This window comes from Leguminivora glycinivorella, chromosome 16 (assembly GCF_023078275.1).
Source record: "Leguminivora glycinivorella isolate SPB_JAAS2020 chromosome 16, LegGlyc_1.1, whole genome shotgun sequence".
In the NCBI taxonomy this organism is placed as follows: domain Eukaryota; kingdom Metazoa; phylum Arthropoda; class Insecta; order Lepidoptera; family Tortricidae; genus Leguminivora; species Leguminivora glycinivorella.
Window position 1 is genome coordinate 16288126 of NC_062986.1, and position 25647 is coordinate 16313772.

The 25647-nt window shown below is 37.3% G+C and overlaps 1 protein-coding gene and 1 long non-coding RNA gene across 2 annotated transcripts in view; one reads left to right on the plus strand and one right to left on the minus strand.

Annotated features, from left to right (window-relative positions):
- The first annotated feature begins 588 nt into the window (after positions 1 to 588).
- On the plus strand, positions 589 to 5535 carry LOC125235005. Its single transcript, XR_007178034.1, has 3 exons — positions 589 to 725; positions 4217 to 4364; positions 5367 to 5535. It is a non-coding gene; the product is annotated as an uncharacterized LOC125235005 (long non-coding RNA).
- Positions 5536 to 8689: 3154 nt separating this feature from the next.
- The window catches only part of LOC125234411 (transient receptor potential cation channel trpm), a 448945-nt gene continuing 431987 nt past the window's right edge, over positions 8690 to 25647 (minus strand). The window contains 10 exon segments of the mRNA XM_048140640.1: positions 8690 to 9958; positions 10857 to 11026; positions 13342 to 13460; positions 16573 to 16749; positions 17129 to 17302; positions 17750 to 17933; positions 18305 to 18447; positions 23827 to 23941; positions 24277 to 24430; positions 24433 to 24468. Coding sequence (XP_047996597.1) covers positions 10860 to 11026; positions 13342 to 13460; positions 16573 to 16749; positions 17129 to 17302; positions 17750 to 17933; positions 18305 to 18447; positions 23827 to 23941; positions 24277 to 24430; positions 24433 to 24468 — 1269 coding nt within the window. The 3' untranslated portion in view covers positions 8690 to 9958; positions 10857 to 10859.

Consider the following 25647-nt stretch of genomic DNA (forward strand, 5'->3'; position numbering starts at 1 on the left):
TACACCGTTTCACGTGATCAAGCCTATTTCAGCGTTGAGGCAGGCTGTGATAAAAGAAGTATATGTATAAGAATTGTTTCTGCCTCAAGAACCTGCCAGCTCTTTGACCATAATCCATACTAATATTATAAATGGGAAAGTGTGTGTGTCTGTTTGTTTGTCCGTCTTTCACGGCAAAACGGAGCGACAAATTGACGTGATTTTTTAAGTGGAGATAGTTGAAGGGATGGAGAGTGACATAGGCTACTGTTTGTCTCTAACGCGTGCGAAGCCACGGGCAAAAGCTAGTATTGTATATAGCGTGTCGTGCAATAACTAGCACGACAGAAATTAATCTCGTATGCCTTTACCCTAAGAGCGTTTGCAAATTATCCGATCCGGTATCGGATTTAGGACCGATATCCCATTTTAATTAAAGGCGTCATATTTGACATCCTTTTTTCATCCGATATCGGATCGGATAATGTGAAAACGCACTAAGAGAAAATACGTCTGTATGACTATAGCCGCAGCGTTTGCGTAATTTTAAAATTAATTACCTAAATTTCCGCTAAATGCAAGCACATACCGAAGGAATAAATCGAATCAATTTATTCGCATGTGTTTATTGCTGCATAGTTTCAAGATTATTAACATTTTTAACTTCGAAGAAATTTGTTCACCGGCGATCATGAAGATTTTACTCATATCAGTTATGTTAATGCTATTAATTGCAACTACATCAGGTAAGTAGGTATATATGTCACACACATTTATTTTTAATTTCAGGGAGTATCACAAATATACATATTATACCTACTTAAAATGCGTGAATTTCCAGTGATAAACCATATTTAGAACGATTTTCACTCCCAAAAATTCCTATATTGCAAATTTCATCGAAATAGATATAAGGTTCAGCGGGGCAACTTCGACTGGGGGCCAAGTGCAACTGATCCATGTTTAATAATGTTTGCATTATTAAATAGAGCGTCCACCGGTTATATATGGCACGTGTGTTTAGTGGACACATGTCAACTTAATAGTGTAAAAATGGATCAGTTACAATTGCCCCCCAGTCGGGATTTGTCCCGCTGTACCTTAGCCAAAATACAAGAATAGGCTACTTGCCTCCTAGTCAAATCAGCTTCTTTTTGAGAACTGCCAAAACGAATTTGAACGACTTGCTAATGGAATTAGATAATATGAAATCGAATTGAGTGACGTCACGGTCAATTCAGATACTTTATATATTTCTACCTGACTTATTAAATAGAAATTCAATTAAAAAATAGCTTTTGTCCATGTTTTTCCAACAATTATCTAATGCTTTATTTCGTGCATGGTATAAAATATTTTATTTTAAGAACAGTCAAGTTCCCCATTGCTCGCTTAAAAAGGTAATATCTGGGCAACCGAGCTTCGCTCGGTTCTGTTTCGTATCCTTGACATGTGTCGCCATCTTGTTCAAAAATGAATAGTACCTACATCGAGCGAAAGAATTCTCAGCCTTAACAACACAACTACTCCACACGAGATGGCGCGCATTTCGCCACAAAAACTCAAATAGTGTATTTTTCTATTCGTTTTAGCCTTGACCTGTGTCGCCATCTAGTGTTTGCAATAAATAGTACTTACATCGACCGAAAGAATTCTGTCTTAACAGTACAACTACTGCACACGAGATGGCGCGCGAAGAAAAACGCATGAAAACTCGAAAATTCGCGTTTTCCGGGACCTAAGGATAAGTTAGACCGATTTTTCACCCCCAAAAACCCCCACATAACAAATTTCTGCGAAATCGTTAGAGCGGTTTCCGAGATCGTCAGTGTAAATAAATATATATATAAATAAATAAATAAATAAATAAATAAATATACAAGAATTGCTCGTTTAAAAGTATAAGATAAGATGAAAATTATACTGCGTTACGATACGAGTGGGGAAAGGAGGAAGTTCGAAACGAGTGGCGATAAATTAAAATACGATACGACCAAAGGGAGTGCTTTAAATCGACACGAGTTACGAATTTCCTTTTCGCTCGTGTACCTATCGTACAAAGTTTTTCAGTACAGGGTGGCTAGCCGAATGGCACAATCGCTCACGAAACGCTCACGAAACGAAGCGCTAGTAGATATCTATCTCTATCGCGCTTGCGTATTGGCGCGACAGAGCCAGCGGCGTATCGCTTTCGTTTGGCGTCGGAGAAATGCCATTCGGCTACGGGGCCAGATGTAACAATCAATCAATCAATCAATATCATTTATTGCAAACCATGGTATTACATTACAGATGTTACAGTATGAAGGAGGTCGCATGGCACCCCGGTAGGGCATGGCAATATTGGCTATTTCTTATACATTAGCTATTTACTAAATTATATCTAGTTTATTCCTAGATTTGCTATAGCTACAATGTCCCTTCCAACCTTTAAACGCAAATTTAGCATACTTTTATTAAACTACCAAGTTGCCACTGAGAATATAGTTACATAAAATGGTGTATGTGCTTGTGCTACATACTTTAAACGTTTTCATTAAACGTTTTTTTTTTTTGCTCATTTTTATTATTGCCTAGTTAAAAACATGATAAGTATTCTCTCATACAAAAATTTAAATTTATTTTTCTCTCCTTCATTGTTTTTTTTTTCTGCTTTTCGATTTCATGTAAATTACGAAAATTGCCTACTTATTAATTATGTAAAAGTACGTATTTCAGCATCAATACTGTTCGTGTTACATACCTACACCGCATAGTTGTTAATGAGGTTCAGAAAAGGGGACGGACTGAAAATCAGCGTTGCGCCGTCAATTTGTAACAAAATGGCTGCGCAGCATAACATGCTGAGCCCGTTCCTTTTGACATGCATGCTAGTTGTCTATTTTATTTTTTAATATTTTTGTGTAAATGTTCAATTTTTATTTGTGTGTCAATAAATTTCGTCATTAAGGTTCTCTAGTATCTATATTTTCTTAATTATAACAATTATCCTGTATATATCTTATGAAAGTCGAATTATATTACTAAATGTTGGTAACAAAATAGGATCAATTAAAATTTGCTGACGTGTCATTGTACAAAGTTGACGGGAATTGCTGATTATAACATTCTAAGTTTAGAAATTGTATATAATTTCGTTGTAGATCATCCTGCATGAATTCTTCGATTGTATAGTATGCTTTTTCTAATAACACGGATTTGAGTTTATTGGCGAAGATATTATTTTTCTGTATTGACTTTATTTCATTAGGTAACTTATTGTATATATTTATAACTCGTGTCGATTTAAAACACTCCCTTTTTCGGTCCTTTTAATTTACCGCAACTCGTTTCCACCTTCCTCTTTTCCGCACTTGTATCGTAATGTACTGTTACATTACTCGTAGCGAGAGCGATATAATACGGACTGATGAAGCCCATACAAAAAAGCGTACCCTTGAAATGTATGGGCCTTTTAGGCTTAAAACTAGATGGCGCTGTTTCGCAGCCTGCAAGTGGCCAAAATTCATATTTTCCCCAAACATTTTTGCGTGTGTTTAGTTTTTATAAGAACAAATGACATATTTCTTTATTTTAATATCATGATATCGCGTCAACACGCATTTTGAAAAAAAAGGTAGTCGTCATCATTGTAGTTATGATAGTATTTAATAGGTGGCGCTAAAAAATTGAGGCTCGATTCTTAGTATGAAGATTGTAAATCCATAACTAATCTTACTAATATTATAAATGGGAAAGTGTGTGTGTCTGTTTATTTGTCCGTCTTTCACGGCAAAACGGAGCGACGAATTGACATGATTTTTTTAAGTGGTGGCAGTTGAAGGAATGGAGAGTGACATAAGCTACTTTTTGTCTCTTTCTCTCTCTCACTTACCTAAAAGGGGGGGGGAGGGGGGCAAGTCTGTTTGGAGCATTCCGCAATTTTAGAATTTAAAACGCAGCGGAACCGCGGGCAAAGACTGGTCCTACCCTACCTATATATCATCCTTGCTAGTAGGTACCTATCGTTACGGCTCAGCCACGACCAGCCACGACATTGGTCTAATCGCGACAGCGGTGAGCGGCAGCCATACGTGCGAATGAAAAGTTCCATCGCTGTGTCTCGCTCCAATGTATGGCCCCCGCTCACCGCTGCAATGTCGTGGCTGAGCCGTTAGTGCTGCGCCAATTATACGGGTGCTTACTATCTATAATTTTATATCCAAATTGTTAAATATAACTTAATATTATCATGAAGGTGCTAGATGGAAATACCTTCTAAGGGAAAAGGCTTACCTACTGAAGGCGTCAGCCGAGCGAGTCCAGAAAGATCTAACGGCACTGCGGGCGATACTGTCCTTCCAGGCTCGGATTAAATCGAAACTGGATTCAAATTGTTAATGGAGGTGAGATTACTGAGTTCATTTTTAATGTACTTATTAACTAGGCAAGGTCACTGAAGTCTGAACCCGCCGGTAAGGTTCTCATAAGGCTAGATGCGTTCCCCCTTTGGATCGCAATGCCAATTCGTTGGGCGAGGAACTAACCAGCCCTACGGTCCCCGGTGCAGACATCATAGATTTTCAATAGAATTACTGTTAGAAACCTATTTAATGTTTTGGAATCCTTCAATCTAGGATTACGAAAGAGATTTTTTACAGAGAGCGAGAGAAATATTTTTTCCCCTCACTAGCTCGGAAACACGTGTTTTGTCCTTTAATACCAGCGGGTAAAAATGCATTTTATCCACTAGTGGGTAAAGTAATTTGATCTTGAATAAAGTAAAATTAACTGTTTTAAAATTGATAAACGTAGGTGAATCTAGTAATAAAGATGATTTTCCTCCTGTGGAACTACTGGAAGCAGTGATAAACGCATTTTTTGCGTTGTAGTTTCCTCGCTATAGTGAGGGGAAAAGTTTTGTGTTACACACGGGTGCAAATGTATTTTACTTCTCGTGTGTTAAAAAACTCACAAGTTCAGGATTCTATTCTCGAACCACTTGCTTCGCTCGTGGTTCAACTATAGAATCCTGTCACTTGCTCGTTTTTCAATTCCACACTCGGCGTTAAAATACAACTTTGCCCCCTTGTATAACAAATAACTATTATTATTATGTTTGAGGTTTTTATGTACTTGTTATTTTCCTCATGTTGGTGCGGGAAAAAATATGTTTCGTTTGGGGTAACATTTGTTTAACCTACGTGCCTTGAAACCATCGAAACACTCAAGATTCCACTTTATTACCCCTTGTAAAACAAATAAGCAACTATTAAAATTAGCTGTGGCCAGCGTACCCCTTAATTAATATAGATTATAATCCTCCTCATCGATTTTGATGACAGCGACCTCAGCAGATGAATATAATACTGTATGAAATATATTTACTAGGGACTTGTTTGTTGCAGTAACGCCTACATCAAACATTCGCAGACGCCTACAAAAATGTCGTGGACACAATAAAACGAGTTTTAATATCACAAATATATTTATTGTATTATTGTACATTATGTTTACATAACACAGACGAAGTACTACTATCACTCTGAGAATGATTAAACGAATTTAGAAACTATAGGTAAGGGTAAATCATTCATAATTTTACTAAACACGATAAGTAAGACGAGGAGGCACACTGACATTTTATCCCGCTAGGCGGCGCCTGTGCAAGTGCAAAGGCATGTCACTGGATCATTCATACAGGGTGTAACAAAAATGGTGGTGATCCGTTTAAGGGCGTATTCAGTATCGTATTCTCATCAGGAAAAAGTAGGATAAAAATTTTTTTCGCAAAATTTTTTTTTATCTTTGTATGGAGATTCGACCGATTCGCGCGGCCCGGCTCATACAAAAGTGAAAATTTTTTTAGCGAAAAAAATATTTTCTTCTACTTTTTCCTGATAAGAATACGATACTGAGTACGCCCTTAAACGGATCACCACCATTTTTGTTACACTGTATGTCAGAGAGAGAAAAAAAACATCTCACTCTCACGTATGCAATTCTTTATCTGTGCAATGGACTAATAGGGTGGCGCCATCTGTTTTTAGTGTGCCTCCTCATTGAAATTAAGTACCTAATTAAGTACAGATGTAGTGCGAAAAGGCTTTCGTTGCTATTAACTTATTAAGGAACAAATTATGGGACACGTCCGTGGACGCGCGTCTACTGCCGCGATCTAGATAATTATTACACTGATTGTGCAAACTATAGTAACATAATGTATTCACTCAACATTTCTTATGACATCGCGCGACGTACAGACAGAACATTTATGACCAAAAATTTATGGACATGAATCGGTCGGTAGCGATATCAGTTTACTTATATCGCTGTTATTTGTCGCGAGTACACTAAGAGAAAATACAACCAGTTTTCATGTTCGTTCAACAAGTTTTTTGGTTAAAACAGCGCCTACGTGCTCTTTGGTTCAAACAACAAGCTACTTGTCATTTGAATCGGCAATATATTTGAATCAACAAGTGGATTTTATAAAAACAACCTGAAACATATTGTTTTAAACATACGTTTGGCTGATTCAAACGGATAAACCGCAACAAGTCGAACTTGTTAAATTCACAATGCAAATTTCTCTCAGTGTACGTCCCTGACTTGAAATTGAAAAACTTTAATGAGTAAGTACTAGTTTACATCAGGCGTTTATAATAAAATGGACTATTCATTACTACAGGGGTTTGCTTCTTTTACTACTAGGCTTTAACAATACTATAAGATAACTTGGTGTACGAAAAACTTGTGCATACAGGATCGGGTAGTACTTGTCAGCCCTAACATACAATACATATCGGTACAAAATAACAACATTAAAATTTAATGTAAATATTTACAACTTCATCATACATTTTTATTTGATATTTTTCATTCAATGATATTTTATTCTCTCATTCTCTTATAAATAATGTATTTCGTCAAAAAAGATAAAATTCCTTTATGAGATATGTATGATAAATAATTTGATTTGTAGGTAATTTGATAGGTAAAAATAATTATTGTATACAATTCATTCTTTCTACGTGATAAAAATATGATAGGGGTAGTTCCGATTACGATTTTATATATCATTCGTATATAATATTCAAAATCCACATCTTCATTTAACACGTTCTCATGTGTGTCACGACAAGTCTTATTATTAATACAAAGCCGTGAGTTTCACAATTCAGGTGCCGTAGCCGAATGGCATTTCTGCGACGCGAAACGAAAACGAAACGCCGCGAAAGGTAGTCGGAACGTTTCGTGAGCGTTTGTGCCATTCGGCTACGGCCTACGGGGCCAGAAGTCAGAACGGAACAGTGAAGGTGTTAAACGTTATATGTGATGTTATCTGGGTAAAGGAACCTTATTGTCGATGGCGCTTACGTCTCGCGGCGTCGTGTTTGTACACGAACATCGCTCATAACGCCGTAAGCGCCATCGACAATAAGGTCCCTCTACCCAGATAATGTCACATATGACGCGCAGGATCAATTTGAAGTACATAGCTTATTAAGTACTCAATGTTCAACTTGGTCTTTAAAGTACATTTGGCCAGAGATGTTACGTAAGTATCTAATATTTAAATATAAGGATGTACTCACGAGAATGTATGGTATACTATTTTTGCATGTATGGTATTGGTAGGTACATGTATTTTTAAATGATTTTATGTTGCATTAAGTACCAAGGTCGTAATTCATAATAATTAAATTAACTATGGAATTGACTTATATTTAATATAGTGTATACATAATTTTATTTCGGTAGAGGTCACTATCAAACTTACTCCTATTATCAGATTTGTGAAATAATTCATTTTCTACAGTGATTATTTCATTTTTTAGAGGTAGGGTCGCATAATTATCTACCCAATCAAAATATATACTTATTACCCGATAAAAAGTATGTTTTATGAACATTATTATTGCTTCTGTTCATAATATATTTTGTTCTATTAGACAAAACTTTAACATGACGATATGCGTAATTTAATATCTATAAAACAAACAATTTATTGCATTTCATATCTTAATTATTACTAAGATAAAAATATAAACAGTACCTAATGATTTTAACCTATAATATTAACACTATTAGCATTCCGTAGTTATTCTCTCTACTTTATATACAAAGATGAAATATTCAATTGTACTGCAAATATAATAAAACGGTAAAATTTGCACAAAATATTTGGTATACTTGAACACATTGTGATGACCTTTTTATTGGGGATTCAAACTTAGTACTATTTCATTTATTATTTCATTACAATTAAAAAACCGCTTAATTATTTAAATTGGTCAACAATTTAAAACGTCAGTGATTCCAAATTTGAAAGTAAAAAAAGATTTCCAAGTGTCAAACTAAATAGGTAAAATAAGTTGGTACGAATAAAATAATATGTCGCGTTACTATGTTTATGTTCTGTATATTTCCCAAATAAATAAAATTAAATCTAAAAACAAAACTTAGACACTTACCCCCTTATTCATAAACGTTCACTAAAGTTATCAAGCAGATAAAGTTCGTTTGTCCCTTTTTATCACACCAATACGTCGGAAAGGGACAAACGAACTTTATCATAGATTATAAAATATGCTTGATAACGTGTCGGGCCACGCTTTAGTGAACTCAAAAACTTTATGAATAAGTTCTACTTTTTTGATTTTTTTCATATTTTTTAAACATATGGTTCAAAAGTTAGAGGGGGGGGACGACTTTTTTTCCTTTGCATAGATTATAAAATATGCTTGATAAAAAATGGAATCAGCATTTAATTTTCAGATTATGGAAGTATAATTTTAATTGACAAATCAAAACGAGTGGATCCCAATTTAGTTTGACACTTACCAACATATTGGCCAAATAGCCCGTGCAAATATTCAAATAAGCTATATATTGGCAGGATCAATTCCAGCGTTGCCGCAGTCAAAAATAAATACAAATATAATCCCATTGCCCCGGACTCTTTACCTACACTATGTACTAGGCTACTCTCAGTTCCAAGTTCGTTAGGTAACATGTATGTACGAATGTATTGTCGAATATCTTTCACTCACTTTTCGCTACGTCGCCTGTACCATCTGTACACTAAGTTTATGTTTAAGTAACTATTATTAATCTAGGAAATGATTGCTTGTAACGCAGGGCTCCAAAATTTTAAGGCGCCATTTTGAAATAGTGACGTAGCGTAGCGTATAACCGAGGCGCAGATGGAGTTTCATATTGGAGGCTGTTTTTTTCTCGAAGTGTATTAACAATGTGATACCAAAAGAGTATCGTCTTAAAGAAGGCCCCTGAAAGGGCTACTTTAGCCCAAGCCTAGGCTTTACTAGTTACGCCACTATTTTAAAATAACTTGCCTGCTTTTTAGATGTCGAGCGTAGCACTTCACTTCACATCACTACCGCAGAGAAAATCGAATATTATAACGTTCTTATCTAGTTTTCGAAACCTGCGCGCAGAATTCATTGCGGGCAGATTTTGAACGACGAATAAAAGTGAAGTTTGGACCAATCAGCGGGCGTAGCACACTAGTTGGATAAACTGTATCGCATCGATGCGTCATCGCACTTACAAATAGTGCGAAAAGGACGGCCTGATGTTACATCGTTCACGCGACCGTGCTTGCCTGCATGGCTTCAAATCAGGAGCTTAGCAAATGTACAGCGAGCTATTTTAAACGTGCTAACAATTAGTGAAGTTTACAAAGGATATGGCTTGATTTAGAATAGTGTTATTTTCAGTCTAATGCTAGATCACACGGGACAGACAGTCAAGAGTAAGTACATCGAATGGCTCAACGCCGAAAAAGGGGTTCCGACAAGGCCCTAAATGGAAAACCTCTCAAAAATGTAACTTTAATACTAACAGTAATTTTTGGTGTTCTATTATTATGATTAGATTAATACTTTTGCGCAATTTTCTCCAATATCTTTTTATAATCTGGTTGCGGGGTTCTTCTGTTGATTGGTGCACTAGTGTGTTAAGTTTGGACGTCGATCTGCAAAAAAAATTATATAAATATATGTATATTGAAGTATTTAGCAACTTGCACAAGGTTGCTCATAAATTTTGAATTTAACGGGTGATAACAAAAAATAAGAATAAATTTATGCAGCTCTAGAATAAATACTAGTCAACATTGAAAAAAGTTTGTTCTAGAAGTTGTTGCTGTCTCTTTTGTATAACATAATCGTCAGTTGTTTTTTTTATAAGTCATTCTGTTGCTAAACAAAGGCGCGGATAGCAAGAAGCTTTGAAACTACGCGTTTTACACTTTAAACTTTCTAACATTCGCGTCGGTAAAAAGTTCACAGTGGACCATTTTAAATATCATTATTCACCCTACACTGAGAGAAAATACAACCAGTTTTCATGTTCGTTCAACAAGTTTTTTGATTAAAATAGCGCCTACATGCTCTTTGGTTCAAACAACAAGCTACTTGTCATTTGAATCGGCAATATATTTGAATCAACAAGTCGATTTTATAAAAACAACCTGACACATATTGTTTTAAACATACGTTTGGCTGATTCGGATAAACCGCAACAAGTCGAACTTGTTAAATTCACAATGCAAATTTCTCTCAGTGTAACCTAACGTCAAGATTTCGCGCGCAAGCAAATCGCCTCAAAATGCCCTTACTTTGACAGCGATGCTTTTCAGCAACCACAACGCCTTTAGGTCGCTGTCCCTAGGCATACACAGTAGTAAGTTGTACTTAAGTAGGGACATAGCTATAGGTAGTACAGAATGAGCGTGAACATCGTTATCTTATTTATCTTCTTCCACTAAGTTTGAACCCTCACCGTCTAGTCTCTGGCCGTGAGGACCAGGGCGGCTGCGGTTGCGTTTGCTCTGCGGACCGCTGGCGGGTCAACTGCGTCCGGACACTCACCATCTAGCACATGGTCTCCGGCCGCGCGGGCCCCGGCGGCTGCGGCTGCGTTTGCTCTGCGGACCGCTGGCGGGGCAGCTGTGACGAATCCAGCACGATGGACGGGCGAGGCGGCAGGTTCTCGCTTACCATGTGCGAGAGCGACATATCGCTCGACGCGTTGGTGTCACCTGGAGATAAATTAATGTCTTGGGGTCACTGGCACCACCGAAAATGGAGGGTTAACCCAAGGTTAACCCACCATTTTATATAGAATTTGACAGTTGACAGCCCACTATCCTTGAGTTAAGCGAATGGTGAAAGTGGCCCTTAGATGCTTAGGCACTTGCCCCATCAAAAGCAAGTATGTGAGTGATCACATCTTAATAATGTTCAGTTTTCGGTAATAACAAGACTAGGGGCGAATATAAAAAATCTAAATAAGGTGCCAATGTAAAATATATTTACAAAATTTCGTACCACTAAAAGTATTTCCTTAAAAAGGTAGACAAGTCACTCAAATCGCTAGTATCGCTACATTCACGTCGAAAAAGGATTGAATAAAAACAATTGGTTAATGGACCACTGGGATCCAAATAAATACAATGAAAACGAGTGCGCAAAAAGTCTCTACATCCTTTTAAACTACACAGCATACCTACATTTTGTTGAAATTTCATTCTTGGCTGAGAATTGACGTTAGCGTCAACGCTATAAAAATGTAAAGTACAGATGTAGTGCGCAAAGGTTTGCCTTCGTATTGTTACGGAAACGTACGAACGTGTCATGGTATTTCAGCCAGTCTCAGTACAAGATATACTGACATTGACTACATGAACTTGAACTAGCATGACAAATACGAACGCTTCCGGAAAAATACGAATGAAACCCTTTTCGCACTACATCTGTAATAGTTCATTACTTAAAATATCTAAATTGTGCCAAGAAAGAGATTCTCGTAATATTTGAATCCATATTTTTTGCAATGTTTCGGTTCATTTGGTTTGACTTAAAAATGGACTAAATATTTCTGAGTCTAGTTGCAAGTTGACTTACCGGAAGGTTGCCTCGGTACAGGCAGCAGCACTTCTCCGCAGGCCTTGTCTCCTAGCAGCGGCGGCAGCGGGCTCGGCAGCTCCCTGCTGTCCATGGTTGACTCTCTCTGTCTACACACAGCTGTCTAGTTACTAGCAGACTTACCGGAAGGTTGCCTCGGTACAGGCAGCAGCACTTCTCCGCAGGCCTCGTCGCCTAGAAGCGGTCGGAGCGGCTCGGCAGCCCTGCTGTCCATGGCTGACTCTCTCTGTCTACACACTGCTGTCTAGTTACTAGCTGACTTACCGGAAGGTTGCCTCGGTACAGGCAGCAGCACTTCTCCGCAGGCCTTGTCTCCTAGCAGCGGCGGCAGCGGGCTCGGCAGCCCTGCTGTCCATGGCTGACTCTCTCTGTCTACACACAGCTGTCTAGTTACTAGCAGACTTACCGGAAGGTTGCCTCGGTACAGGCAGCAGCACTTCTCCGCAGGCCTTGTCTCCTAGCAGCGGCTGCAGCGGGGTCGGCAGCCCTGCTGTCGATGGCTGACTCTCTCTGTCTACACACAGCTGTCTAGTTACTAGCAGTCTTACCGGAAGGTTGCCTCGGTACAGGCAGCAGCACTTCTCCGCAGGCCTTGTCTCCTAGAAGCGGTTGCAGAGGGCTCGGCAGCTCCCTGCTGTCCATGGCTGACTCTCTCTGTCTACACACAGCTGTCTAGTTACTAGCAAACTTACCGGAAGGTTGCCTCGGTACAGGCAGCAGCACTTCTCCGCAAGCCTCGTCGCCTAGAAGCGGTTGGAGCGGGCTCGGCAGCCCTGCTGTCCATGGCTAACTCTCTCTGTCTACACACTGCTGTCTAGTTACTAGCAGACTTACCGGAAGGTTGCCTCGGTACAGGCAGCAGTACTTCTCCGCAGGCCTCGTCGCCTAGAAGCGGTTGGAGCGGGCTCGGCAGCCCTGCTGTCCATGACTGACTCTCTCTGTCTACACACTGCTGTCTAGTTACTAGCAGACTTACCGGAAGGTTGCCTCGGTACAGGCAGCAGCACTTCTCCGCAGGCCTTGTCTCCTAGCAGCGGTTGCAGAGGGCTCGGCAGCTCCCTGCTGTCCATGGCTGACTCTCTCTGTCTACACACAGCTGGCTAGTTACTAGCAAACTTACCGGAAGGTTGCCTCGGTACAGGCAGCAGCACTTCTCCGCAAGCCTCGTCGCCTAGAAGCGGTTGGAGCGGGCTCGGCAGCCCTGCTGTCCATGGCTAACTCTCTCTGTCTACACACTGCTGTCTAGTTACTAGCAGACTTACAGGCAGGAAGGTTGCCTCGGTTAGCAGGCAGCAGTACTCTCTCTGTCTACACCGCTGTCTAGCCTCGTGCGTACCTAGAAGCGGTTAGCAGCAGAGCTCGGCAGCCCTGCTGTCCATGGCTGACTCTCTCTGTCTACACACAGCTGTCTAGTTACTAGCAGACTTACCGGAAGGTTGCCTCGGTACAGGCAGCAGCACTTCTCCGCAAGCCTCGTCGCCTAGAAGCGGTTGCAGAGGGCTCGGCAGCTCCCTGCTGTCAATGGCTGACGATCTTCTCCGAGAATGTCTACACATTGACAGAAATGTTATATCGGGTATAAGATCAATAGAACTTAGTTATTTTTTTTAAAATGTGGTGAATTTCTTCCAGCGTGTTTCCAAGACATCAAATATTTAAACGATTGAGAGTCCAACGAAATTGAGTCATAACATAATTATGAAGTCATATGAATTCGAAACGTTATGTGAAACATAACGTTTTGAATTCAACGTTAGCACTGTAATATATGTAGAATTATCTGTGTCCTGAGTAGTGATGGGTCGTTACCGGTAATATTACTAAAACGAGTATTTTACCAGTAATGTTACTAGTAATATTACCACTTAGCGGTAATTTAGAGAAATATAGACATAAAAATAGATAAAAAATATTTCTTTTGTGTTTATTGATACAAAGGATACATGTTGCACTGTATTATAACAAAACATATTACCTACCTAACGTCAATTAGTAAACTACCAATATTACCAGTAATATTCCCAATACTACCGAGTATTTTACCAATCTTACTGGTAATATTACTATAGTAGTATGATATGAAAGTTACAATGAATCATAATTTTAAGGAATAATATGGCGAAAATATAACGAATTTTTTTAAAATCTGTTTTAATTTGTTGTATTAAGGTAACGTACCAATATTATGGTTCCGTACTTTAATGGAAAAACAGAACCCTTTTAGGATCATCGTCCGTCTGTCACAGTCACAGCTAATTTTCTCCGAAACTACGGAATCGAATAACTTGAAATTTGATAGACGTATGTAACCTTATGACCCGAAGACGGACATGTAACTTACTTTAATACATTTCTATCATAGGGGTCACTTTTGGGGGTAATGTAAAAATTAAAACTTAAAGATTTTTGAATGAAAGTTACTATCACATGAATATACTATCACATGAAAGAGCTTATTATAGAATTATAGGCATCTCAAAAATGTTTGTTTTTAATTATTTTGAAATAATTTAAGAAAAGAGTCAATAAATAACCCGTTCCAGAACCGAAAGGTGGTAAGGCGGGGTTAGACAGCCGCTGGCTTTGCACTACATCTGTAGCAACGTGTCTGTCTGTATAAACATTTTCATTTATGATTTTTCCCAGCTAAAAATTTTCCTGCATACTCCATATTTTCTATCACCAGTAGAACCAGGACCATAGAACCGAAAGGTGGTAAGGCAGGGTTTACAGCCGTAGGCACACAGATTAGTTTATGTATTGTAAATAGTAGAAAATTAATAGGGTAATATTTTATTTTTGCTTAAATCTCATCTAACAAATTTTCGTTAAACTGTAAATAGTAGAAAAATGGTCCGATAATGGAGTTTCACTTCTTACTGTACCTCCGAGTCCAAAAAGAGAGAAAAAAGCGGCCGTCCTACTCGCACTTGGCGCGTTTTTTTTTTCACATTACCTATTCGGTACAACAACACATAGTTAACACAAAGTTATTGGGTACCTAATGCAGACTTGCATTAAAGTATTACAATAGATAGGTACCGTAAACTGGGGTTACATTGATCAGTTTATAGTTTAAACTTCTCTAACTTCTAAATTTAATAAAAAAATGGGAACATCAACTTTTTTTAGTCTTTCGCTGTTAAAAATCTAGAAAGGCTAACAAAATAATGTACGGAGAAAAAAAAGACGAAAACTAGGATTTTTTGGTAATCGAATGTAACTCCTTACAGAAGTATTTTATCTCAAGGAAACATAAAAATCGTTTCGCAGGTTCAAAAGTTACAACTGTTTAATGCTATTTTGGGGTTACTTTGATCAAAAATATAAATTACCATCTTCGAAAAATCAACTTTATTTAAGATTGTCTCAATATTTATCACAAAAAGAGATCAAATTATCAGCCTCAATAAGTACCTTGACATAATACACAACAATCAACTTTGTGTAAATATGGTCAATGTTACCCCATGCAGGTGATCAAAGACACCCCACAAACTAAATAATTAGTAATAAAATGCCTAGTTTGAATTTTAATACAAAACTCAATATAATGATTATACCTAAACATATTTCTGGCAAGCTAATATTTACTGTGAACCTTTTACTTTAATACCCACTAAGTTAGTTTAGAAGTTATTTGAACATGATAAATACCGATAAACTATACTTACATTTTGACAAGTGATTTGCACTGCCCACGACCATACTTCTTCACTGCGTTAGTGCAACTAATGGTAGTAGTAACTATCGTAGTGCCAACGCCGTTAAAAACACCACAAGGGTTCCTGTTATACCTTTTTGGTACGGAACCCTAAAAATGGACAGATGCGTTGGGACATGTAGAATTTTGCGTTTAAAGATAAAACGAAGTTTTTATCAATGTAACCCCAAGTATCAAAGTAACCCCAGTAGTAAAATAGTTTTTATATTTAATGGTACAGGGACAAAATATCCAAATATTAGATTTATCTGTCACAAGCCACGAGATACCACAAAATTATACGAAGTATATTTGCAGTTGGTGACAATATAGGAAAGGAATGTTTCCAGTAAGACTGGTAATTTACTCGGTATTATTGGGAATATTACTAGTAAGATTGGTAATTTACTCCCCGAGGCACTCTACGAGTTTTTTTAAGTTTTATGATGGCGACTTAGTAATACATAATTAAAAAAATAACCATCGCGTCTCATAAAAATCGCAAATTTTGTATATTACCCGGTTTCGGTAATATTACCGGTAAGATTGGTATTTTACTGGTAATATTCCCAAATGGAAAAATACTGGTAACGAGTATTTTACCGACGACCCATCACTAGTCCTGAGAGTATATTTTTCTGATTCATGAGTTGCAGTTTGAATATATCGCCGTTATATTCTACATGATAACACATCCAGTAACGCCAGTAGCATTTGAATACCAAACTATCGAATTATTTGGCATTAGAAATTTCAGAAGACTATTGTAACATTTTATTTTGTTCAGACCGAAATAGCAATCTGCAAAAAGTTAAATAAAAAGATTTTATTTTAATTCTACAGTTTTATCACCAGATATTCAACTTCTGCAACTGAATATAATCCGCATTATGCCACGTTGATTCAGCCATTACCAATCGGTTATGCTGTAATATCCTTCTACCTCAACCAACATACCTCTGATGCGGCAGCCTCCGGTCATTGACCGTGAGCAGCGTGGTCGACTGCGGCGGCACCCCTGGCTGCTCCTCCCCGCTGTTCACGCACACACTGATGCTGATCCCGCTCACCTCCCCCTCCCCCTCCCCTTCAGCCTCCTCCTCGTATCTGTGCAGCACAGACTCGATTTCTAGGCTACGGTTAGAGTATCGGCTGTAGTAAACTTCGCTATCATGATTGGACGAGTCACAATGATGGTTGCGAAGCCGCGGATGCTTTAAGCAATCAGCTCTTGCCAGAATCTTATACGTTTGGTCGGTTTTTGGCAGTTCTTGGCATTATGTGTTTGAACACTGAGATCGACTGTATTTTATTAATATACAATCGCATTGATAAGTTCAGAATTACTTAGTTGCAATGCCACAAACTGTCATAAAAAACAAAATCTAATGACCTTTCTGATCTTTATTGATTCAACTAAAAAATTTAAATTGAAGTGAAAACTACTGAAGCACATAAAACTTCACAAATGTAAGGAAAGCCAATGAAACACATATACCGTCACCGGACTTACCGACGCTGAATGAGGTTCTCCATGATAATGTAGTCATCTTCTTCGGCGCCGCGAAGATGCTCCTTCTCCATGAAGAGTGCGAACTCGGGGTTGGACATTTCGCTGGCATGGCGGCGGCGGATGGAAGGCGAGGCGGCTCTCGCGGGCGATAGCAGGCGAGATGTGATGGGGGTTCTAGCGAGAAGACCAAGGTTATGTGTGTACTAAGCGGCTTTGATGGACTCTAGGTTAGATACCAGAGTTTTCACTAGTGAAAACTTTTTTTAAAGTAAGGCTTACTTTAAATTTTTAAATCCAGCTGCGAAATTGCAAGGTCTATGGATGAATTCATCAACAATTTTGCTTGCACGACTATCAAATTATTTATACATGCCTACTACATAATTATTATAACAATAGCACAAGTAAAATACATTCCCGGCGAAGCCCGACGCACGCGGTTTTAAGCCGTATTAAATGAATATCCTATTCCGTTTGTTTAAAATTAAATGAAAACACAAGAGAATTAAACAAAAAAAATTTAATGATCCATCAGTATTTAACTGCATATTGGCTAGGAGCAGAGACCTTGTCACGTCACCCACCCAAGTTTGAACAAATTGGAGGAACCTTAAACTATACCTTGGAGTATGCGGCGGAGAGAACAGTCCATACACCGTCTCCAGCTCGTCTGTGATGCTGGTATACTCGTGCATGGCCAGGAGAAGAGATCTCGGCGCGCCTCCTACACGAGCCCGGCCTGAACCCATGCCGTTGGCACCTCCGGTCGCTTCCCAGCCCGACTGCTGACCTGTACAAATCCGTCCTATTCTTGTCATAGCATCACAAATAATTTAAGACCTGCCATGAGAGTGGAGGTTAATTAAAAAGAAGATTAAAATTAAGAAGTAGTAGATTATAAATTCGTTGAGCGTAAAGTTTTGTATAAAACAATGTTCTGGATTGTAATGTTGAAAAATAAATTTGATCCACTCACATGCTTCCAGTAGCTAGAGCTACGAGTTTACACACCTCTGAATTGCTTGCAGTAGCTGTGGCTACATAGCGGAGTATTGAAATGTTTGATGAATTTCATGTCGAAGCAATTTAGAGCACCTTTTACGGAAATCCAAATCGCGTGAGTAGATATGAAAATCCGAAAAAATCTTAGCCCAAAAATAGTTCAGCGTGACTTGCCAGTGACAGAGTTGTGAAGGGAGCTAGCATCGACAGCGGAGTTGTCCGGCTCCGAATGCGTCTGGCTGTGCTGCCTCCTCGGAGCCAGGTGCTGCGTGGAGTAGTGCCCTCCCATGCCGCAGTCGTTGCCGCCTTCCGAACGCCTGGTGACCACACCAACAGTTCAAATCAAACAGTCTAAACTGATTTCCATAACTTTATAATCTAAATGTAGTAGTATGTGCATGTAAAAGAGAAGTGTTTGGGAAAGTGTGGTCAATTGAAGAAGTAAGAGATAGACAAAATTAGAACCATATCATTGTATTTTTTATCTGAATAAACCTGAGTTTGTTAAGTGATTTTTGAAGATGTCGCACAGCTTACCTTTAAATGGTTTAAGAAAAATTAGCAGCACGCAAAAACGCAAATACATGTTGCAAACAACAATAAGAGAATATCAAAGGCTGATAACGTTCCTGTGCAAATGCGTGGATTTGTTACGCTCGAAGATTATACACAAAATGTTTCGACATACCAAAGGAACATGACAATGGTATTTTAATCAAACCTTACAAATCTTTTCTCTGAAATTATGCTATTACTTACGGCCATAAGAGCAAATTACAACAGATATGTATACTTTCAATAAAACAACAAAATGTAGACATCTCGCAAATATGAGTGACAAAAAAATGTGCAGTTTGTTAGCAGTTAAGTGACATTGTGTGTGTAAGCTTTATTCAATTGTGTGAATTATTTATGTTTAAACAGTATAATGTACAAGGCACTACAACTAACTACATCGCTAGTTACAAGCTAAGCCAATCGCCAAATGAGTCTATTTGACTTACTGTTTCCATAACCGTCTCCTAACAGATGCAAGTAACAAAAAATAAAATTAAAAACAATCATGGTGATGGTAATTTTTGCAATCAAATCAATAAAGTTTTTGCCAATTTCATGAATAAAAGAAAAGAAACGGTACAATTAACTCTGAAAGTGGGTGAAGGTAATAATGATACAGCCGATCCTCATGCTGATGACAGACGCTACGATGTGACTAGACTTATAGCAACAGTAGCCCAGTGATACCCTACATTCGACCCGTATTTAGATTGCCAAAATATTTAACAACATGATATCAATTCCGGTCAGTTCAATAGCTCTAATATTGTTTTTCTGGAAACTGACTGGAATAAATATCACGAGTATCACGACAGGGATCATATTTTAAAAGTCTAATACGGCTAATTTCATAATATGATCATCATCTCACATAATTATACCGCATTTGCTGGTATACATTTTCCGATGTAGGGAACAAATCAAACTATTTTATTATACTAAATATTTTTTGATTTTTTTTTAGTAGTAACACTACTACTTATATGTATTTATATAAATTATAAACTGAAATAGCTACCATACACTAAATAAAAAGCGATCAAGCCGATTCCCGGCTTCGCCACCAGTGGGCTTGATCGCTTTTTCTTTATAGTCAGGGACCAAACGACCTCTTTTACAAAAAGTCGTCGACATCTCTTCTAAATACCTAAAACAGGTATGGATGTGTTCCTCGTTATCTCCAGATTACGAATTGACCTGTTTTAGTTTAAGGAGGGGGGACGGGTTGAGAAAAAGGGGGAGAAAGATGGCGGCCGACCATCATAGATATTTATTCACATCTCGAGTCCTATGGCACCAATCTGTTCGTGCAAGGTGTCGTTTGAAAGCTTATTAAACCTACTTTAATTGTTTTTAAATAACTATACTCATAAAAGTAACCGTTTACGAAATATTTGAAAATATGTGTTTTTTTATCGCGCATTAATTGCACAAGTACTAGAAAAAATGCGTCTAACTCAATAAACAATAACTTTACCGCAATTGATGTTATTATAAAATTTTCGCGTCTATTCATGCTCTTTCTAAAAATATAAGTTTCATTGGTATATGATAATATATAACCATGTAATTACGAATTTGGTTTAGCAGGAGTCACTCTGCCCGGTCGCAGAAATGGGCGCTGACCGTAGTAAAGTATTCAATATTTTTGAGGTCCTATTTTACGGATCCATATGCGAGAGGTATCGTTTCAAAGCTAATTAAACCTACTATATTTTTTTATAAATAACTATAATCATAAAGGTAGCTGTTTAGAAAATATTTGAAAATATGTGTTTTATAGACCATGAGTCGCACAAGTACCTACTGGTAAAAAAGGCTTCTTAATCAATAAACAACAACTTTCCGGAATTGATGTTAGTATAAGATTTACGCGGAATTTCGTGTGCTTTCTAATAACATAAGTTTTATTGGTGTATGATATTATATAACCAAGTAATTACAAATATGGTTAAGTAGGGGCCACAGCGCCCGGCCACGTATGGATGCTGACCGTCGCCAAATTTTCTATATTTTTCAGATACTATTTTATTTAACAGGAATCTTTTGAAAGCATATTATGCGTACTATCATTGGTTCTCAATAATTTTAGTTGTAACTGTAGTATAGCTAACAAAATATTTGAAAATATGCATTGGAACCGATGTGAGTAAAACATGCTTCTAGCTCAATGAATTATATTTTTTCCGCAATTGATATAATAACAAAATAAACGGCGAAATGTATGACCTTTTCAAATAATAAGTTTTGTCAGTATTGCATAAAGAATTAATGTTAATTTATCCATCATACTCACTGCGCACCGTCATATACATGGATGACCATTTTCGTTGCCGTTTTCATAATTTTTAAGATTGTATCTTGGTGCATGACCAATAAACAATAACTTTACCGCAAATAATGTTATGATAAGATTTACAGGACATTTCATATGCTTTCTAAAAATATAAGTTTTATTGATGTATGATATTATACAACCAAGTAATTACGAATTTGGTTTAGCAGGTGTCACTGCACCCCCGTGACGTAAATAGGTGCTAACCGTCGCCTAATTTTATGTATTTCTCAGATCCTATTTTAGCGATCAATTTGTGAGAGGTATCATTTGAAAGCATATTATGCGTACTATCGTTACTTTTTAATAATTTTAGTCGTAATTGTAGAAGTTTACAAAATATTTGACAATATGTGTATTTTTACTGTATATGAATAGCATTCGCACTGATACGAGTGAAACATGCTTCTAGCTCAATAAATTATATTTTTCCGCAATTGATATAATAACGAAATGAACCGCAAAATGTATGGCCTTTACAAAAAATGAGTTTTGTTAGATTTGCTTAAACAATTAATGTTAATTTGTCCACCATACCCACTGCGCACGGTCAATCGTCATATAAACGGATGTCCCCCGCCGTTGCCTTAATTTCTTCATCATTTTACAGATTTTATTTTACTGATCAATTAAGTATATAAGTAAATTCGATACGTGATAGATTATATTTATTATGAATATACGATTAGTGAAATAAAATCTGAAAAATCATGAAAAAAGGCAACGACGGTGGACATCCATTTATATGTTGGTGCGCAGTAGGTGAGCTGAACAAATTCAAATAAATTGTTTATGCAATACAAACCAAACTTATTTTTTGTGTAAGTCATACATTTTCCGTTTATTTTGTTATTATTTCAATTGCGGAAAACTATAATTTATTGAGCTAGAAGCGTGTCTTATCAATGCCAATACTATTCATGCACAGTAAAATACACATATTACTAATCAAATATTTTGTAAACTTCTACAGTTTCGACTTGAAATATTAGAAATAAAGATAGTACGCATAATATGCTTTCAAATGATACCTCTCACAAATTTATCAGTAAAATAGGATCTGAGTAACGTAGAAAATTTGGCGACGTCAGTCAGCACCCAATATCGTGACAGGGCGCAGTGACACCTGCTAAACCAAATTCGTAATTACTTGGTCATATATTATCATACACCAATAAAACTTATATTTTTAGAAAGCGCATGAAATTTCGCGTAAATTTTATAATAACATTAATTGCGGTAAAGTTATGGTTTATTAAGTTAGAAGCATTTTTTATCTGTATATGTGCAACTCGTACTCGAAAAAAAAACTCATGTTTTCAAATATTTTGTAAACAGCTACCTTTATAACTATAGTTATTCAAAAATAATTATAGTAGGTTTAATTTTCTTTCAAATGATACCTCTTACATATGGATCCGTAAAATAAGAACTTAAAAATATTGAATACTTTACTACGGTCAGCGCTCATTTTTATGCGACCAGCGGAGTGACCACTACGAAACAAAATTCGTAATTTAATGGTTATATTATCACTTACCAATAAAACTTATATTTTTAGAAAGCTCATGAATAGTCGCGTAAATTTTATAATAACATCAATTGCGGTAACGTTATTGTTTATTGACTTAGAAGCATTTTTTACCAGTACTTGTGCGATTCATGCTCGATAAAAAACACATATTTTCAAATATTATGTAAACAGCTACTTTTAATACTATAGTTATGTGTAAACAATTATAGTAGGTTTAATTATCTTTCAAACGATACCTCTCACATATGGATCCGTAAAATAAGACCTCAAAAATATTGAATACTTTACTACGGTCAGCGCCCGTTTATGCGACCTGGAGGATAACCCCTGCCAAACAAAATTCTTAATTATATGGTTATATATTATCATATACCAATGAAACTTATATTTTTAGAAAGAGCATGAATAGACGCGAAAATTTTATAATAACATCAATTGCGGTAAAGTTATTGTTTATTGAGTTAGACGCATTTTTACTAGTACTTGTGCAATTCATGCGCGATAAAAAAACATATATTTTCAAATATTTCCTAAACGGTTACTTTTATGAGCATAGTTATTGGAAAACAATTAAAGTAGGTTTAATAAGCTTTCAAATGACACATCGCACGAACAGATTGGTGCCATAGGACTCGAGATGTGAATAAATATCTATGATGGTCGGTCGTCATCTTTCCCCCCCTTTTTCTCGACCCGTCCCCCCTCCTAAAACTAAAACAGGTCGATTCGTAATCTGGAGAGAACGAGGAACATATCCATACCTGTTTTAGGTATTTAGAAGAGATGTCGACGAAAATCGTGAAGGAGACGACTTGTGGCCAAATTGGCTCTAGACTATTAGTGTATGGTAGCTATTTCAGTTTGGTATTCATTTTGTTTTTTAACAAATAGGTATTCACTTAACTAATACAGTACAAAAAGTCAAGACTTCAAGAGTGTTGCAAATGCATTATGATTTGTTTTGTTTGCTTTTCTAGTTGTGAAATTCCATATTTCCATTGCAAATTGCTAACATCAATTATGCTACAGTGAAAACAAACAGAATGCTCTCAGCACCTAGAATTTAATTATTACATTGCATAACATTTCACCAGTGGATAGATATTTCGTAAAGAGGCGAGTAGATTATCCGAAGTTGGACTTTAGAGTTGCAATGTTAAGATCAGCCTGAAACGCACATGATGACAATCGAGTCAGATATTTGTTGAACAGCATGTACTCGTAACAGCATAATGGGAAAATTGCGAAGACTCCTATAGTAATACATACCGTCTAGTGTTAGCTGTTCTCCTGGTGCCTGCTGTGTTGGTTCTGGGCCGAAGGCTGGCGAGGTCTGCTGGTGGCTCGTTCACTTCCAAGAACGCGTCATCAGTTATCGATGGAACTGTACAGGCGAATGAATAAGTTTATATGACGCAAATCATTGCGCAAGCTCCACACAAATGAAAATTTAATGTCAAAAATCTTTTGATATTACATAGTTTTGGGAATTGAAGTGTATCAACATTTTTGGACCAATAAACCAAAGAGACTGGGTTATTTTACTCATTTATCGGGGACCGGCTCAGTACTCGTATGTATTTTTCTTCCACACCTTTTCTATTTGCCCATTTTGCTTTAATTTACCACTGCCACAGTCATCTACGTTTTTCATCTATGTTAAATAATTAATGAAGCACAATTTTTATTATTTTATATTTAACCAATTCCCATCTTCACCTTTTTTGTCTTCACTAGGTTCAGTCCTATTGCTTTCCGAGCTCCTCTGTCGCGCCGGCGTGGGCGGCTGCGGTCTAATGACGGTCACCTCCGGCCCAGCACCACTGCCTCCCGAGGACGAGGAAACGGAGTCTCCATCGTGGTCCTTATCCCTGGCCCCGGCGCTTCTGGCCCGGAGTGGGGAATCTCGTCCTGGTGCACAGGTGATTTTGGTGTTAACTAAAGAGGACAAGCTATTTCAATCATCGCGTCTCTGGGGCTTCTTGGAAAGTAAAAGAAGCTTCTACATAAACGAATGCCAAATTTAAAAAGGCCATTATATCAGAATTTACACATTCTCGCGAAGCTTGTCAGAATCAATAACTTGTGAGCATAGAAAATGAATAAAAGAAATTTAACTGAATATGATAAACGGAATGCCTTCATAGAATATGAGAAAGGAAAATTAACACTAAATAATATTGTTACCGTTGGTTGCAATGTCTGTAATCAAAAATAATAATTAGCAGATATGAAAACCCATTGAAAAGCTAATAGAACAGGGTTAAGCGCAGTAAGCACTAACTAACAAGGTCACACTACACAATTATGAAGGAATACATTGAAATGGTGCTGTCTCACACGACACAAAGCGCCTTTACGGGTTTTTCAAGGATTTTGCTTTCTTTATCAAAAGCTATAATTGCTTGAATTTCGGAGCTACTTCTATTCTATATATGCAACTATATAAGAACTGTCCCAATGAACACGTTTTTCTAGATGTGTAGAATGAAGTTTCAAAAATCTAAAGTTTTTTGTTCTAGTGGCTGAACTATGCCTTTCTAAGATGTCTATGTCTACATGCAAATTTTATCATCAGGCGCCCTACGTTCCACGTTCACAATTGACACCTGACACTGACAATTTGCCGTCCATTTCTGAAAATCTGTAGGGACGGTACCTTTTATTATTTATATACCTTTCATTAAGGCATTAGTATATTCTTGTTTGACCAGCAATGGTGAATAGTCAACATGAGGTGTCAAATTGTCAATTTTTTTTTTTTAATTTATTTCTAATAAACACTATAAAGATGCTTACTGCTACAATTTCGCCAAACCAAAGTTTAACGGCGAGGTTATGCACTCTTATATTAAATACTTATATTTATATTGATAGGTTGTCAAAACATTTTCAAAGATAACATACACTAGAGAATTTTTCACGGGTACCATGGCAGCCACGTAGTCTAATCTACGTAAAGACTTTAGTCCCGTAACCTGAAGAACCGGGTTTGACTAACGGTTCGGCCACCGATGTACGCGTATTTATTCGCTATTTCTTTGGCGGCGGTGGTCTAGTGGTAAAGACATTAGTCACATAAGCTGAAGA